This window comes from Hibiscus syriacus, unplaced genomic scaffold (assembly GCF_006381635.1).
Source record: "Hibiscus syriacus cultivar Baekdansim isolate YM2019G1 unplaced genomic scaffold, ASM638163v2 tig00116959_pilon, whole genome shotgun sequence".
Lineage (NCBI taxonomy): Eukaryota > Viridiplantae > Streptophyta > Magnoliopsida > Malvales > Malvaceae > Hibiscus > Hibiscus syriacus.
In genome coordinates this window covers 4,042,215-4,059,391 of record NW_024063485.1, presented here as the reverse complement: position 1 = coordinate 4,059,391, position 17,177 = coordinate 4,042,215, and the positions used below count along the sequence as shown (strand labels likewise).

Here is a 17,177-nt window from a genome sequence, read left to right as displayed (position 1 = left end):
TGATTCCGATCTCAGTTTCCTCTTAGCAAACAATTTTGCTAAGTGTGTTCTCGGGAAGTTGAATATGCTTCAATAAGAAAATCCTTCTTCAAACGTTAACCATAACAATATCCTAACCAATTCGAAATCATTTTGATTTGAAAAGTAAGCTCAGAAAACAGAGAGAAAATCTGAAGCGATTTAAGTAGCTTACAATTCTCACGTTTGGAATTGAGCATTCGTTTTAGTCTTCGGCTTGAAAGAAAATTAGCTAAGCATGACCAAAGTCATACTTAGCATAATTAAAAAGTATACGAAAAATAGAGATAAAACTAGAGAGAAAAAGAAGATTTTATTCTCAGATAAGAGATATATGTTTCTATCTTACCCTTAGAGGGTATTTATATCCTTTAAATTCCTAAAAACAAGCTAAAACATCTTAAATCTTAATTAAAACATTTAAAACTATTTAAACTAAAATACCTAAAAATAATATTTAAAATAATATTCTAAATCCTAATTAAAATACTAAAACCTATTTAAACTAAAATACAAATATAAAATATAAAAATAATATCCTAAAGATTAATTAAAATACTAAAACCTATTTAAATTAAAATACAAAGATAAAATATAATGTTTAAAATATTATCCTAAACTTGAGTTTAATTCAAATTCGAATTCCAGCCAGCTTTGATTCCGAAAATAAAAAAAAATTGCATAATTTTGTCATTTTTGTGCAATTTCAGAATCTGACGTCATGCACAGAAAATAATCAAAACGAACAATTAAGCCACAAAAACCAATAATTAAAGAATAATTTAAAAATAAAATATTAACTAAATTAATCACTTATCAATCATCATTAGGTGATATATCGGAGCTTTAATCATTAGATCTCTCATCAAATAAACTTGATGGAAGAATTCTGATAGAGTTGACCAATCTTAGGTTCCTAGCAGTGTTAAACTTTTCTACGAATAATCTCACAGGACCCATTCCTCAAAGCAAACAGTTTGATACTTTCACTAATAATTCCTATATAGGAAACTCGGGTTTATACGGGCTGCCTTTATCAAAATGCTGTAACAATGATGAGGGAACACCAGCCAAATTTGATAGAGATGATGATGGACTGAATTGGAAATTTTCAATATTGATGGGGTATGGATGTGGGTTGGTACTGGGATTGAGTACGGGATATATTGTATTCGCAACTGGAAGACCATTGTGGTTCATAGGATCTACGAAAGAGTTCGACAAAGACTTGCAAAAAAGGTAAAAAAGTGATGTCGTTGACGGATTTTTGTTGCAAAACAAGCGGTCGGCAGAGCAGAAAACTTCAATGCATGGTGGTAGGCAGACCCTTTTGTATAGATTTTTTTTTGTCTATGCTGCGTGGGTGCTTTTTTTTTTGTATTTATTATGTTTTCCTGCACCTCCCCAATGGCAGCGTTCCCTTTAGTATTTCTAGCTTGTAATGACTATCTTAAAATGGCACTTTACAGGCAAACAATTTATATGAACAACTGTTTTAAACATTGATGTATGACTTGAACCATTGAGCGGTTGTCTTTGCAGGGCATGTTCACATTGTTAACAAGTTTAGAAAATTTTAAAATATACTACCTTATAATTATCCTAGTAATTAATAGTCCAGTTATCTTGCATGTGTATTGAGCCATCAAGTTTTTTTAATGTCAAGTTTGGTTATTTATTGCGCCGGTCCTATTCCTTCCTCAATCTTCAACATTTCTTCATTGCAACGAATTTGCACTTAACAAAGTTTTATAATATGCAGAAACCAACTAGAAGGGTCGCTACCACGATCTTTGGGTAATTGTAAAGATTTGAAGCTTTTCGATGTTGGAAACGACTATTTGAATGACACTTTGATGCCCGACCGAATAGTGATTATCTTGCGGGCTAGTTCAACAGATGATTCACAAGAGAAAATTCACAAAAAAAAAACCAGAGAAAAAGTCTCTAGGGTTTAATAAAATATCATAAAATCAAACAATGCCCAAAATCAGTCCACAAGTCGTACTGTTATAGCCAAAAATCGTCTTTATTCGAAATTTGCCAAAATAGCAAAATCCCGAAAATCACTCTAAATTGAAATTCGAAATAAAATAAGCAATCTCCAAAAAATCTGGCCTAAATCGGATTTAAATTGACTTCCTAACAGACAAGCGAAATATTACCATAAATAGAAAAAATAAATAAAACTAACGATTAGGAGAGGAAAACGACATAATTTGAGGTCGAAAAAAAGGGCCACATGAGCATAGCTCATGTGGACAGTGTGCGCGTTGAAAAAGCTTTCCGAATTGGGGTCTTATGCGCGATTCCGACACCCGTAGCCAAAGTTATGGCCAAAAGACTGAAACGCACTCAAAACGGCCCCAATTGAGGAACATATCACAATCAATTCCCGCCTTTGCGCTGATCTGCCAACTCATGGTATCTCAGCGCCATCAAGGTGCAATCTGAAAGCTCAACATCATCTGTCTCGGATCCCCTCCATCACACTTTCCCAAATTGGTTAGGAAATTTGGATCAACTACAAGTTCTTATCTTGAGATCTAACATATTTTATGGCCAAGTGGATACTAGGAGTTACTTTTTCCTTCACTCGTTTGCGTGTCATTGATCTTTCTCGAAATAACTTCACTGGCTATTTACCTATGAAGTTTTTTGAAAATTTACATGCCATTAGGAAAGGGAATGAAAACAAAGTAAAACCAGAGTACATAAAAGATGTAGAAGCTGATGGATTGGTGTACACTGTGCTCGGTTTATCTTTTAAAACCAAAGGATTAGAAACGGAGTTTGAGAAACTATTAACCATATGGGGAGTTTGAGAAACTGTTAACCATATGGACAGTTATTGACTTCTCCAACAACCAATTCTCTGGAGAAATTCCTAAGACACTTGGAGAGCTTCATTCACTTATTATCTTAAACCTCTCTAGAAACTGTTTAACAGGTACTATCCCATCATCATTTGGTGATCTGTCGGAAATTGAATCATTAGATCTCTCATCAAACAAGTTCATGAAAGAATTCCAACAGAGTTGAAAAATCTTACCTTCTTAGCAGTGTTAAACCTTTCTCGAAATAATCTCGAGGGACCCATTCCTCAAGGCAAACAATTTGATACTTTCATTAATGATTCCTGCATAGCAAACTCGGGTTGATGCGGGCTGCCATTATCAGAAGTCCATGATAATGGTGAGGGAACTCCAGCCAAATTTGATAGTGATGATATGATGATGGACTGAATTGGAAATTTTCCATATTGATGGCGTATGGATGTGGGTTGATGCTGGGACTCAGTGCGGGATACATTGTATTCGCAACTGGAAGACCATGTTGGTTCATTAGGATCTACAAGAGAGTTCGACAAAGATTTGTAAAGAAGTTAAAAAAGAGAAGTCTTTGACGGATTTTTGCTGCAAAACAAGCAGTGGACAGAGCAGAAAACTTCAATGCATGGCGGAAGCAATCCCTTTTCTATAGTTGCTTTATATCTATGTTTCGTGGGAGCATTTTTGTATGCATTATGTTTTCCTGCATCTTCTCCAATGGAAGCGTTCCCTTGAGTAATTCTAGCTTTTAAAGACTATCTTAATCGGCATTTTCTCGGTGTTTCACTATCGTTTTAATAAAATTGAAAATGGGTTAATTTCTTCCAAAGACAAGAGTTTGGGAAGATTAAGGTAGGCAATAAGAATTGAAACAGAGGGATGCCTGTGTAGCTCCCATGAATGGATTGAAACTAATAAAATATTGGTCTTCTGCTGAACATATCTAATAATGAAACAGAAGCAATTAGATTAAAGATTCTTATTCCTTACTTGAAATGCGGAAGATTATAACCTCGGAGACCTATTGTGCTATTAATCCCATTTTAATTTGAAACCCGGGATTGAATTAGAAGTGTTACAAATTCCGGGTAAAAGCTGTGAGAAACTGAGACTTAGCATCTTTTCTTTGAAACCTTGGGAAGTTTGAGGTTGAGCCCTAATGTTCTTGTGAACCCTACAACTAAACCCTAAGCATAAGCTATTTTCCAGCATATCCTAATTTATAAAAACCATAACTCTAGATATCCTAAAACCCAAATTCTCACTTAAAGACCTTAAACTTATTCTATGAAACATGCTTTTCAGAACCGGACCGATTAGCGAACCGACCATGCTACCGGTTCACTGGTTCAACCGGTCGAACCGGTCCGACCGGTCGGAAGAACCGGACGACGTCATAATTATTTAAAAAATTAAATAAAAATACAAAAAATATTTAATAAAAAATAAATTTTTATATCACAATTCATATTCAAAGCAAGTCATAACATATATAAGTTAAAAACCATAAAATCGAGTAAAACAAAATGATTCAAATCAACTACAACATAATATTTAAGGTAAAACATATTAAATAATAAACATAATTATATAACTATAATTAAAAAATAAATTTGGGGCTAAAAAAAGCATAACAAAATGATATTGTTTGGTTTAATTTTTTTTTTAAAAACAATCTCACATGGCTAAGAAACATAGAATATCATTCCAACTAACTTCTATAAATAATAGAGGTAATTTGGCATTCAAAATCATGGAGCCTTTTGGTGAGCATTGAGTGAACTATTCTTTTACTTCAATCAAGCTCGAATTTTAGGCTTCAATCGAGCTTCTAAATTTTTTTTTGAGTTCAAGCCTTTTCGAGTTCAAGTTTCAATATTATATTTCAAGTTCGAGTTAAACTTCATAATTTTTAGCTCGTGAGTTTGAGTCGGGTTGAGTTTACTTTTAAATTTTTCAAGTTCGAGTCGAGCTCATCAATACTCGAGTTCGACTTGGCTCGTTTAACAAACGACGACGTTTGGTTTAATTTTTTTTAAAAACAAAAACAAAAAATGCGATTTTTTCCGGTTTTTCCCGGTTTTTTCTGGTTTTCAGCTGGTCCCCGGTTTAAACGGTTCAGCGGTTCTGGCCGGTTCACTAATAGCGATTCAACTGGTCTAGATTGAACCGGACTAGGCAACGATTCCCGGTTGAACCGGCCGGTCCGGTCCGGTTTTCAAAACAGAGCTACGAAAGCATATATCATTTTCATTTAATTTTATTTAATCTTCTAATTAAATATACTATAATATATTTTTATTTAATATTATTTTATAATTTTTACGTAATACTATAATGATTTTTTACTTAAACTTAATTCTACAATTTTATAATGACTTTCTTGCTACTTCAAGATCATTTTCTATCTTACCGCCTCATTTGCTTAAGCTTTTAAGCATCTCTATTGCTTTGCCGCCATACATAGCCAATTATATAAAAGCATGCCCTAGATTAGAACGAGTTGGCGGTTAAAGGGATGAAGAGGGATGACCGAGTGGTTTAAGACGAATCATGAGTTGATTGAAGAGGTGTTGCATACCATTGCTGATGCTCATCTTCACTACCGTATTGCATTCAACCTTATGATTCATGGGAGTGATTCCAGCCCTATCAAGAAGAAGAAGAAGAAGAACAAGAAAGGTAAGAAATAGATGAACCCATCTTTCATGCATTGATGAAATCAACAGTAGTGTTATCTTTTGCTTCAACAGATTAGAAATGATAAATAGTGTTGGTTTCTGTGTTGCAAATCCTAGTAAAATGTTTGGTTAGTTAGAAAACCCTAAGAAAAGATGAATGGTTATGCTGTCGTTTTCTTTGTCATCTGTATATGAAATTAAAACAAAAGATTAGCAAAATTGCAGTCATATTTGAAATTCTTATATATCAGCTCACAAGTAAACAAACTATCCTAGAATTTGTGGTGGGAATCATCATTAAAATGAAGTAAAAGATAACACCAGTAGTGTTCATTCCATCAATGCATAAAAGACGGGTTAAATATTTCTTACCTTCTTACCTTTCTTGTTCCTTTTCTTCTTATTCTTTGTTGGAGCGGGAATCACTCCCTTGAATCATAAGCTTGAATGCAATACGGTAATAAAGATAAGCATCAGCAGTGGTATGCAAGACCTCATCAGTTAGACTCATGACTCGTCTTAAACCACTCAGATATTTGTCTGCACTTTGTGGTGAGAGACAGAAGAAAAATAAAGGTTAGTTTTGTACTCTACAAATAAATGATAGATACGTATCGCATTCCTTTAAGTAACCTGTTTATTTTTCTCTTGAATTGTGAATGGAAAGCTCTGCCATGATATGTTATTCTATTGTCTCAGATGATGTTACTTTACAGTCCTATTTTCCACCATACTTTGTGATATTACTTTGGAGTATGGTCTGCATTTTTCTTCGAGTACGGGATCTGAGCTTCTTAGGACCTCCAAATACTTGTAAAAACTTGAAGATATTCGTAAGAAGCTCAGATACCGTACTTAAGAAAAATAAGGATCGTTTGCATAAATGATCTGTTTTCGGGCTCATAAAGAAGTTTACGGTTCATTACGATAGAAGCGACATTATGGACAATGTGGTTATCAAGAAATAAAACAAATTTTTTATGGAAAAATTATCTCAAGAAGATATGTTTCAGCTCGTTAAGTTACGATCAATGTTTTGGATAAAAGTAGCCTTTGAAGATGAGGTAGAGTAGGAGAAACATTGGTGACTTGATCCGAAGCAAGTGACCGGCAGCGAAAAATTCAGCGAAGTTCACCACCAAAGGAAGGGTGGCTCAAGTTCAATGTTGACGGGGCTTTTAAAGAAGGTGATGGCTGTAATTTTTCTGGATGCGAGTTCTTTCAAGTCTATTGGCTATTTTGAGTTGAAGGGAAATCATGTGCGACAGTCTTAATATACGGTTAAAAAAGGCGTTACCGATTTTGTTATTATTTAAATAATAAAATCGGTAAAAAATTACCGGAAACATTATTATTTCTACCGGTTTTGTTATTATTGGGCGCTTTACCAAGCTTGGTAATATATCCGGCACTGCCGGTTTTGTTATCTTTTCTACTGGTTTTGTTATTGTTGGACACTTGACCGGAAATGTTAAAAAACATTGATGTTTTAGGTAGAAATAATAATGTTTTAGGTAATTTTTTACCGGTTTTGTTATTTAAATAATAACAAAACCGATAACGTCTTTTTTTAGCTTTATATTAAGGGTATCGCACTGTAGAACTTCCCTGAGGGGAATAAGCTGTTATGAATAAAAATTTACCCTGAGGTGTTAAAAATAGATACTCGTGTCAGACTAGGGATTTAAACTGCGGTTGTGGCCGTGTTTTCGGCCGCGTTACGTTTATCACGATTGCGGATATTGCTGTCATGAATTTTTTTTAAAATTAGTTGAGTTAAAAAACCTTATTTAAAAAATGAAATAGTGGGAAAATAACGAAATAACGATCTGTAATTGTCGCGATTGGCTGCTATCTGCTAGACTACGACCACGATCTATCGTTATTGGTGTGATTCCGTTTTTACACTGTTATTTTCAACGATAGGGGTATTGGACTCCATCGCGACCGTGATATAACATTCGTGACACCTCTATTTGACTGTTATTTGAATCCATGCTATAAACTAAGAAAAGAAAGAAATATTAATGATTAACTTATTGTTCAAGTATTCTATGCTTATGCCTAATGCGGAAAATAACGAAATAGTGATCCGCTATTGTCGCGGTTGGCCGCTATCCGTTAGATTGCGATTGTGATCTACTGTTATTGGTGTGGTTCCGCTTTCATACTGTTATTTTCCGCGATAGCGGTATCGGCCGCAACCGCAATTGTGATATAACGGCCGCAACACCGCTATCCGACCTTATTTGAATCCCTGCTATAAACTAAGGAAAGAAAGAAATATTAATGATTAACTTATTGTTCAAGTATTCTATGCTTATGCCTGATTGTTAGATATCAAAATAAATGTACTTCATTAGATTAATCGTTCCACTTGTGATCTGGTAATGCCTTTTTAAAGTTCTCTTAGGGTGCGTTTGGTTCACGGAATGTAAGATTATCAGTGGGAATGTAAGATTACCAGTGAGAATGTAAGATTACCAGTGGAATGTAAAATTACTGGGAATGTTGTATTTTGTGTTTGGTTGGCTTAGCAGGAATGTAAGATTACAATGTTTGGTTAAAAGAATAAAAAATTATTGGAATATATTTGACCAAATTGTCATTATTATATATTTGTTTTTTAACAAGTTGGAAAATATTTATATATTTTCTTTAAAAAATTTAAATTTATAAAATTTATATAATTTTTTTAAAAAAATTAAAAATATAAAAATGTTTAATGAAAGGGTAAAATTTTATTTTAACCCCTGAACTTCATATAAAATTTTAATTATAGATTTTTTTAAATCTAAAATAGTTTAAGAATTTTTATTATTTAATGACAGAAGAATGATATTTTTGAAAGAAAAAAAAATTAAGGACATTTTAGTCTAAAAACGCCGGTAATCCAACAATACCTAAGAAAAGAGAGGTAATGACATTCCCGGTAATATACCCAAAAAATCCACTATTAATAATCTTACATTACCGGGAATGAGATTCCCGGGCTAATCAAACGGGGGAATGTGGATTCCATTCCCATGGGAATCCCACATTGCCCCATCTAAACACCCCCTTAGATGGATGACATGTTCTTAAGCATATAAAATAAAGTCATAGGAGCTTATGTTTTTATTTTGCAGTTGTTATGCCAATGCGGTTCAGCAGTGTTTGACCTGCACGAAGCCTCTCAGCATCTATTTGCTGTATCGATCGCATTCAAGAGCCTGTACTTGTTTGTTTTGTACATGACAATAATGTATCTGTTCGAACACATACATACATTTACTCGAGTTCTTGAGGTCTACAAGATCTACTTGCTAATATCCATCCAAGCCCTTCTTTTCCCCTCATTTATGAGTCTAGATTTTTCAGTCACCTATAATGCATAGTGAACTAAATTAGCCTCACTGAATCTTTGTAAAGGTTTATTTTCTTCCCTGAATCTGCCTTTAGTAGGCTTCGATTTTGCTGAAGTGGATGCAATTAAAACAACGATGGTAGTGTTCTAAGAGGCTTCTTGAGTGGGAAAGGCTGAGTTAGTGATAGAATCGGATTCCAAAGTGGCTGTGAATTGGATTGTTAACCCTCTCCAACGTGAAGGCAAACTTTTTTCGAAGCGTGATGGTGATAGCGGCCTCTTCTTCTGTTCTTGTAGTGCAGTGGCTATTGTTTGAATACGTGCAACAGTGGTTCGGCAGTGTGGAGCTTGATTAGTGTGGTTGTAGGTGGCCTGGAACTTGATTCAATTCTCATAACGTTCTGAAACCCAAGTAAATTTCCCATGGCCTTGTCCATTTCTAAGTTCCTCACTCGCTAGTACCTCAAAGCCCTTATCCTTAATGTCCTTAAGAACAGCTATTTCCGGACCAACAAAATTATTTTTGTCTGTATCTCAACTGAGCCAGCAGCCAAACTAGAAATCTCCCCAGTTTCTCCTTCTAGACCTGCACGTGATTAATATCATCATTATACGCAGAGAGAAACTGTACCTCACCTACATAGAACCATCGCCTCTAATTTTCAAGGCACTATTCCCATCATTCTTGCGTGCTTCCCGATCGATATCACAGAGCTCCTCATTAAATGCATTATCCTTTTGAGAAGTAACACCCTCATCACCTTCTTTCAAGGCACTATTCCTTCTCCGTTTGTAATTGGATTGGTGTCACTTGTGGTTCTAGACACCATAGAGTCATTGCTCTGAATTTGTCAAGTATGAATCTCACAAGCACCGTCCCATCTCAATTGGAAAATTTATCTTTCCTCGGCTCGCTCGACATTCGTCACAATAATTTTCATGGTGCTTTACCCATTAAGTAATTTTGCATCGATTGGGGTATTTGAATTTTGGTAACAACAGCTTTGATGGAGAAGTCCCTTCATGGCTTGGGTACTTTGCTCAACTTCAAGTCTTGTATTTGTACGACAACAACTTCACTGGTGTTATCCCATCTACTCTGGGTAACTTGTCAAAGCTAGAAACGTTGTGCTTTCAGTACAACAATCTCAAAGGTAAGATTCCTATAACAATTGAAAATCTTTCAAACTTGATATGCTTATATTTGAAAGACAATTAGCTTTCAGATTTCATATATTTCTCCATCTTGACTATATTTTTCATTAGTAAAAAAAGTCGACTTTACAACCAACAATCTCATTGCATTGATCTAATTTGAGGTGAAGTATAATTAATTATATAAAATAAGAGACAAAATTAAAACAAATTATAATTAAAAGATCTAATTTGATATTTATCCATATATTTTTAATAACATAAATGTGAGGGGCAATGCCCGGGGACTAAGCATAACTTCGTCCTTGTCTTCTACATTAATTATATTTTATCACAGTTTAAGGCTCTTCTTTTCATTATGACAAAAAACTAAAGTTTGGTTATTTATTGTGTAGGTCCTATTTCTCCCTCAATCTTTAACATTTCCTCTCTGCAATATATTTCACCAAGGCACAACAGTCTCTTTGGTTATCTCTCTTCCAATATGTTCGATTATCTTCCACAATTATCTTATCTTGATTTGAGAGAATGCCAACTTTCTGGAAGAATTCCAATGAGTTCATTCAAATGCAAGAAGTTAGAATATATATATATTTGGGTATAAATCATTTACAAGGGACTATATCTTTAGAAATCGCAAATTTGACTTCACTCAAGCATTTTGGCATCGCACTGAACTTCTTCTCAGGTAAGTGAACATTACTTTTCATGCTTCAATAATGTATTATTTCTTCTGTCCCAATAAAATTTTCTTGTATTAACTTTTTAAAAATCAAATTTTGTTTAAACTTTGACTATAATTATGGTGAAGTGGATAGCTTAGGATTTACAGTTTCCTTCACACATTTGCGTCTAACTGATCTTTCTAATAATAACTAAGTGGCTTCTTACCTGTGAATTTTTTTGAAAATTTGCATGACATTAGAGGAAATGAAAAGAAGGATAAACCAGTATACATGACATATGCATCAGTTTATGGACTGGTGTATTATGCGCAAGATATATCTTTTGCTGCAAAGGGGTTCGAAGCACAGTTTGAGTACCTATTAACCATCTGGATGGCAGTAGACTTCTCCAGCAACCAATTCATGGGAGAAATTCCTAAAACATTTGGAGAGCTGCATTCACTAATTGTCCTAAACCTCTCTCATAACTGTTTAACAGGTCCTATCCCATCATCATTTGGTGATTTGTCAGAACTTGAATCATTAGATCTCTCATCAAACAAGCTCACTGGAAGAATTCCAATAGAGCTAAACAATCTTGGGTTCTTAGCAGTGTTGAACCTTTCTTGGAATAATCTCGTGGGAGTCATTCCTCAAGGCAAACAATTTGAACCTTTCTTGGAATAATCTCGTGGGAGTCATTCCTCAAGGCAAACAATTTGATAGTTTCACAAATGATTCCTACATAGGAAACTTGGGTTTATGCCGGCTACCATTATCAAAAAGCTGTGATAATGATGAGGGAAGTCTAGCCAAACTTGATAGAGATGATGATGATGGTGGATTGAATTGGAAATTTTCAATATTAATGTCGTATGGCTGTGGATTGGTGCTGGGACCGAGTATGGGATACGTACGTCATATTCACAACTGGAAAACCATGTGGTTCATTAGTATCTACGAGAGAGTTCAACAAAGATTTTGAAAAAGGTAAAAGAGAGAACTCTTTGACAAATTTTGCAGCAAAACAAGCACCGGACAAAGCAGAAAACTTCATATCATGGTGGTAGGCAGTACCTTTTCTATAGCTGTTTCATATATAATTTGTTTTCAATAATCTCCAGATAATTAATCCCATAACTATAATTATGGTTTATGTCTTGATTCTCTCCTGTTGTCTTGCAATTTGAAGAATTGACTACTGAATCGATCAAACGTCCCCAGAATCCCCAAATCGCCTATATTAGGAGTTAAAGTGTCCGGAGGAAAATCATGTCCGGAAACGGGGAGGACAGGACAAATTCGAGATGAATTAAGTAAAATTCATCAAAACTTGTCAAAGAACAATTTTTCTGCACTTTGTGGTGAGAGACGGAAGAAAATAAAGGTCGGTTTTGTACTATCTGCACGTAAATGATCAATATGTATTGCATCCCTTTAACTTATTTCATTTTGCTCTTGAATTGTGAATGTAAAACTCTGACTATGATATGTTATCCTATTGTCTCGGATACTATTTCCTTACGAAGAATTCCTCAATTTCTTCCGGTATGAAGTCTTTCACTTATCATGTTAATGCACTATATGCATGATTATGCATCTTACGTTAAAGATTTCAGCTGGGTTGAATAGAATTCCGGTCTTTGTTTATTTGGTTCAAGTAGTACAATGTATTAACATTCGGTCAAACGAATTGTAAAATTCTTAAAAAGTGGATAAAGTATGCTTTAATCTGAATTATCATTACTTCCTCCCTTCCTCCTCTTTTATTTCTGCTGCTATTTGCAACTTTTAAGGCTACTTTGTCTGCCAACATCCCCACTGATGAATCCTCCCTTTTGGCCTTAAAATCTCATAAAACTCATTATCCCGACAATCTCTTAGCAACCAACTGGTCCACTTCTATCTCTGTTTGCAATTGGATTGGTGTGACTTTGGATCCAGACACCACAGAATCACTGCTCTGGATTTGTCGAGAATGGATCTCACAGGCACCATCCCATCTCAATTGGGAAATTTATCTTTCCTTGCCTCCCTCAACATTCGTAGAAACAGTTTCCATGGCTCTTTACAAATTGAGTTAACCAATGTGCATCGGCTGAAGTATTTCAACTTTAGTAACAGTAGCTTCAGTGGAGAAATACCATCATGGATTGGTTACTTTGCTCAACTTAGAGGCTTGTAGATGAACAACTTCACCAGTTTTATTCCATCTACTTTGGGAAATTTGTCAATAGTTGAATTTGTTCGAAAACAATATTAAAGGTAAGATTCCTATAATGACTTCAATATTCTTCGTCATTTGATTGTTACAGTGTTGACGTGATGCTTTTATGATATTGATGTGACAAACCACCTATTATGTTGAGTTATCAGTTTAGCTCATCCGCTATGTTATCAACTATTGTAGACTGCCACAGTAATGGTTGTTAACAACCGATGATCTTTTTATTATAAGTCGATAACGTTAGTGATCATTTTGTTACAAATTGATAATATTAATGATTAGTTTGGAACTTTTAAAAGTTTAGTGAAGAAAATAAAAACTTAAACATTAATCTCATTTGTATAATTAACCCTAAAATAAACTAATACGGCATTAGTAATTATTATATTATCATTAGATATGGTTTAAAATGTCTCATGCGGAGCAGATAATTTTTTTTGAATGAAATGCGGAGCAGATAAGATTGACAATTGGGTGAGACCTGCCAGCTCAACACCCTTTATCTTAAAGTTATTTTCTTGAATTTTCTACTTAAAAAAAGCACGTGCCTAAAAATTAGTAGCAAAAAGCCAGAAAGGAAATGAATTACTTTAATATTTTTATTGCATATAAAAAATATATCTAAAAAAATATTAATGTAAACTATAACCAAATCAAAATATTTTACTAATAAACAAAATAATAAAAAATAGAAAATTAAAAAACTTGCTTAAATTCACAAAACAATCAAACTAAATATTAATATATTTAATTTATTTGATAACTCAAATTGTTTAAGCTCAAACTTGTCCGATGACATATTGGTAACTTAGGTTAGGTCATTATTTAAAATAGTATTTAACATATTAAAATAAATATTAATTTTTCACATTTTATGAAGTAGGGAGATTAAATTTGAAATTAGAAATTTAAAAAGATATTATTCTACATTTTATTAATAAATCTTTAAAATATCATTTCATTATAAAAGAAATTCATATTGTACTGATCTAGATTTTAGCATAACTTTAGGCAACAAATGAACTACATCTACAATTATCAAAATGAAATGAGCTACCCTTATTTATTTATTTATAATTTTGCAAAAATTCGACAAATTCCTGCCATAAACTCTGACGAAAACGAAAAGACCAGAGAGAATTGTCTGAAAAAAATCTGTGAAAGGACTAGAAAGCTTGTTTTTTTTTTCTAGAGTTAAATCATTCAGCTTTGGTTGGGATTTTGTTCTGCTTTTTCTGGGTGCTTTTTTGTTCCGACTTTTTTTTGTCTGTAAGAAAATTCCTCCGTTTATGTTTTTTTCTGTTCCGGACGGAACCTTCAAGATTTGCAGAGATGCAGCCGGCATCGCTGGTAATATATCCTTCGTCTTCTTCTTCTTCTTCTTTTATGAAATTGATTTATTTCCTTTAGAAACTAATTTGATTACATTTTTGTTGACATTTGGTTTGTTGGATTGAATTTAAATTGACCCATTAATATATTCTTGAAGAATAGTTGATTTGATTACTTTCTCATTATTTTTTTGATTGAGCTGAAAAAGACCCATTATTCTATTCTTGAAGATTTTTTAGGTTAAGGGATGATCAATTTGTCATTGAATCATAAAAAAAGCTTGCTTTTGTCCTTGAAAGTGCTAAAAAAAGCTTTTTTTTCTTCTTTTTTGGGTGTAAATTTTGTTTGAGAAAATTGAACAGACTTTTTGGGGTGGAAAACGAGTTGAGTTCGATTTTATATGATCTTCATCAGTGTATCAAAGTCTCATTCCATTTTCTGGGGAAATTTTATTACAATCTTACAATTCAATGTCTATATGTAGATTTGATGGAAATTGAAGAAGCACTTCAAATATTGATGTCAATGATGTGCATTGTTTCTAGCTTGTTTTTTTGGTTTGAAATGTTTTTTCTACCTTAATATCGAGTTAAAACTCGAGTCCAATGAGAATTTAGAGGTAGCTGTTCTAAATATTGGTTGCATCTGTGAACGCTTGTTGTTGTTCTACCATAGTCTCTAAGTTCTGAATGGTATTGTCGTCTTGTTTATCGATACCTTACATTCACTAATGATGTTATTGATGCAATGCTGCTTTGATTCAATAAATCTAAGTTTCTCACTCGTTCGTAATTATGAATTCCATTTGATAATTCAATGTATTCAGTTTGTTTGCTTTATATTCGAGTTCTGATGGGAAAAATCATATGAAACGACTTCAATCTGATCTTGATCCATTTTTATTTCAGGAAACATCTTTGCTTTCGGGCTGTTTGTATCGCCCATGTATGTTCTACTTTCCAAGTTTTAAGAATTTATTAATGGAATGAATAGATTGACATATCTTATCCTCTAATTAGTTCTGGTTATTGCCTTTTGTTTTAACTTTTCAGACCCACATTTCGAAGAATTATAAGAAACCAGTCCACCGAGAACTTTTCGGGATTGCCTTATATATATGCTCTCTTGAACTGCTTGATCTGTACTTGGTATGGCACACCCTTGATATCTTATGACAATGTGCTGGTTATGACGGTTAATTCAATCGGTGCAGTTTTTCAAATAACCTACATTATCATCTTCATCGTGCATGCCGATAGAGAGAAAAAGGTTATCTTTACATGCCTTTGTTGTTACAGTCTATTTCTTTCTTAAGTGCACTCTGTATTGTTCTCATGTAGCCTGGACTCTCGTGCTCTCGTACGATATGAGGAGCCTACTCTTACCATTGGTCTAGGTGTTGAATATCAAGTACTTTAAGGAAAACGAGAAGTCCGGGTAACGTAGGTGTTGTTTTCCACTGTCAGTCTTATTCTTTGTGTGGATGGCAGATTAGGATGATTGGGTTGCTACTGGCAGTTTTTGGCTTTCTGGCAATCATAGTTGCTGGAAGCTTGCAGATAGCCGACCAAGGAATTCGATGGATCTTTGTTGGGTTATTAAGTTGTGTTTCTCTCGTATCAATGTTTGCTTCCCCGTTGTTTATAATCGTAAGTTGGTTGATCAAATGCACTTGTAGTTTTTTTCTTTCTCTTACATTCGATTGTTTTTGGAAATTTTTAATGACATGATCTTTGTTCCCAGAATTTAGTAATTCAAACAAAAAGTGTTGAATTCATGCCATTCTATCTCTCCCTCTCAACATTCTTGATGAGCACCTCGTTCTTCCTATATGGCATCTTTAACTTCGACGCCTTTATTTATGTAAGCTTCCTCTAACATTAATGACGGCTTATTGTTTTCGATTTAATAGTTGTCGATCTTATGTGTTAATATTGCATCGTTGTTTTTCAGGTTCCAAATGGAATCGGAACTGTTTTGGGGATTCTGCAACTCACGTTGTACTTCTACTATAAAACAAAGTCCGTCGAAGAATCCCTAGAACCACTCATGGTGTCACATGCATAACTCTTGCTTTTTCTTCGAGTAGGTAATTACCCTCTATATTCCGTTTCTATGCTTCGATGATTTTCATTTTGTATGCTGGTGGAAAGTTTTTTGATGTTGAGGTGTATAGTGACCGGAATCTTGATGTATGGTCTCATTCGTTGTATTGTTCTGAGCGTGTTTAGGGGTGTAAATGAGCCGAGTTTGAACGAAGAAGGTTGTGTTCGTGTGTGTTTGTTTATTTTTAGAGGTGTTCACGTTTGGTTCGTGTTTGTTTGAATTTTTTAGTCTTCGTGTTCGTTTATTTTTTTTGAAGGTGTCCGTTTTCACTTGTTTAACCTCAGAAACATCACCTATTTTTGGATACGGAAGTTTGAGTATGTGCCGGACGCAAAGACATCAAGAAAAATTAAGGGTCGGAATAATATAGGTTCTAGACTTGTAGAAAGTTGAATTAAGGATTCTCATCAGTTCTGCAAAATTGAAAAGCTAGTACTTGTTAGATTTCAGCTTAGATTAGATAACTTGAATTAGCTTCAATATCCTTTGTCCATTCAATTCAGGTTCGACTGTTAAACAGATGGCAAATATCCTTTGTCCATTCAATTCAGGTTCGACTGTTAAACAGATGGCAAATATCCTTTGTCCATTCAATTTAGGTTCGACTGTTAAACAGATGGCAAATATACAAGTTTAAATTCATGAAGAAAATAAAACATTAGTTTTAAGATTTTATTTATTTAAGTTCATCCTATAGATTTAAGTTCATCTTATAAACAATGCTATGTTAGTAGAAAATTGGTTGTAATCGAGCTGAGCTAAATTCGAACTTGATCTTTTATATATGCATATATAAATCTAAGTTGAATACAAGTT

The 17,177-nt window shown here is 34.0% G+C and overlaps 2 protein-coding genes across 2 annotated transcripts; both read left to right on the top strand.

Moving 5' to 3' along the window:
* The first annotated feature begins 2,510 nt into the window (after window positions 1-2,510).
* LOC120189734 (receptor-like protein 43) lies at window positions 2,511-11,383 on the top strand. The gene is made up of 2 exons (XM_039192943.1): window positions 2,511-2,717; window positions 10,973-11,383. The coding sequence occupies exons 1-2, from the start codon at window positions 2,577-2,579 to the stop codon at window positions 11,381-11,383; spliced, it is 552 nt and encodes a 183-aa protein (XP_039048874.1). The 5' UTR covers window positions 2,511-2,576.
* Window positions 11,384-14,044: 2,661 nt separating this feature from the next.
* On the top strand, window positions 14,045-16,384 carry LOC120189715 (bidirectional sugar transporter SWEET2-like). The gene is made up of 6 exons (XM_039192925.1): window positions 14,045-14,273; window positions 15,164-15,200; window positions 15,308-15,524; window positions 15,746-15,904; window positions 15,999-16,118; window positions 16,209-16,384. Exons 1-6 carry the CDS (start codon window positions 14,213-14,215, stop codon window positions 16,320-16,322), a joined length of 708 nt encoding a protein of 235 aa, XP_039048856.1. The 5' UTR covers window positions 14,045-14,212; the 3' UTR covers window positions 16,323-16,384.
* The last annotated feature ends 793 nt before the right edge of the window (window positions 16,385-17,177 follow it).

Excerpts from the sequence above, each read along its gene's own strand:
- LOC120189715 (XM_039192925.1), top strand. The coding sequence starts at position 14,213 with ATGTTTTTTTCTGTTCCGGACGGAACCTTCAAGATTTGCAGAGATGCA. Across the intron at positions 15,201-15,307 it reads GGGCTGTTTGTATCGCCCAT|ACCCACATTTCGAAGAATTA; the intron begins GTATGTTCTACT and ends TTAACTTTTCAG. Across the intron at positions 15,905-15,998 it reads CTTCCCCGTTGTTTATAATC|AATTTAGTAATTCAAACAAA; the intron begins GTAAGTTGGTTG and ends CTTTGTTCCCAG.
- LOC120189734 (XM_039192943.1), top strand. The coding sequence starts at position 2,577 with ATGGCCAAGTGGATACTAGGAGTTACTTTTTCCTTCACTCGTTTGCGT. Across the intron at positions 2,718-10,972 it reads GGAAAGGGAATGAAAACAAA|GATAAACCAGTATACATGAC; the intron begins GTAAAACCAGAG and ends AATGAAAAGAAG.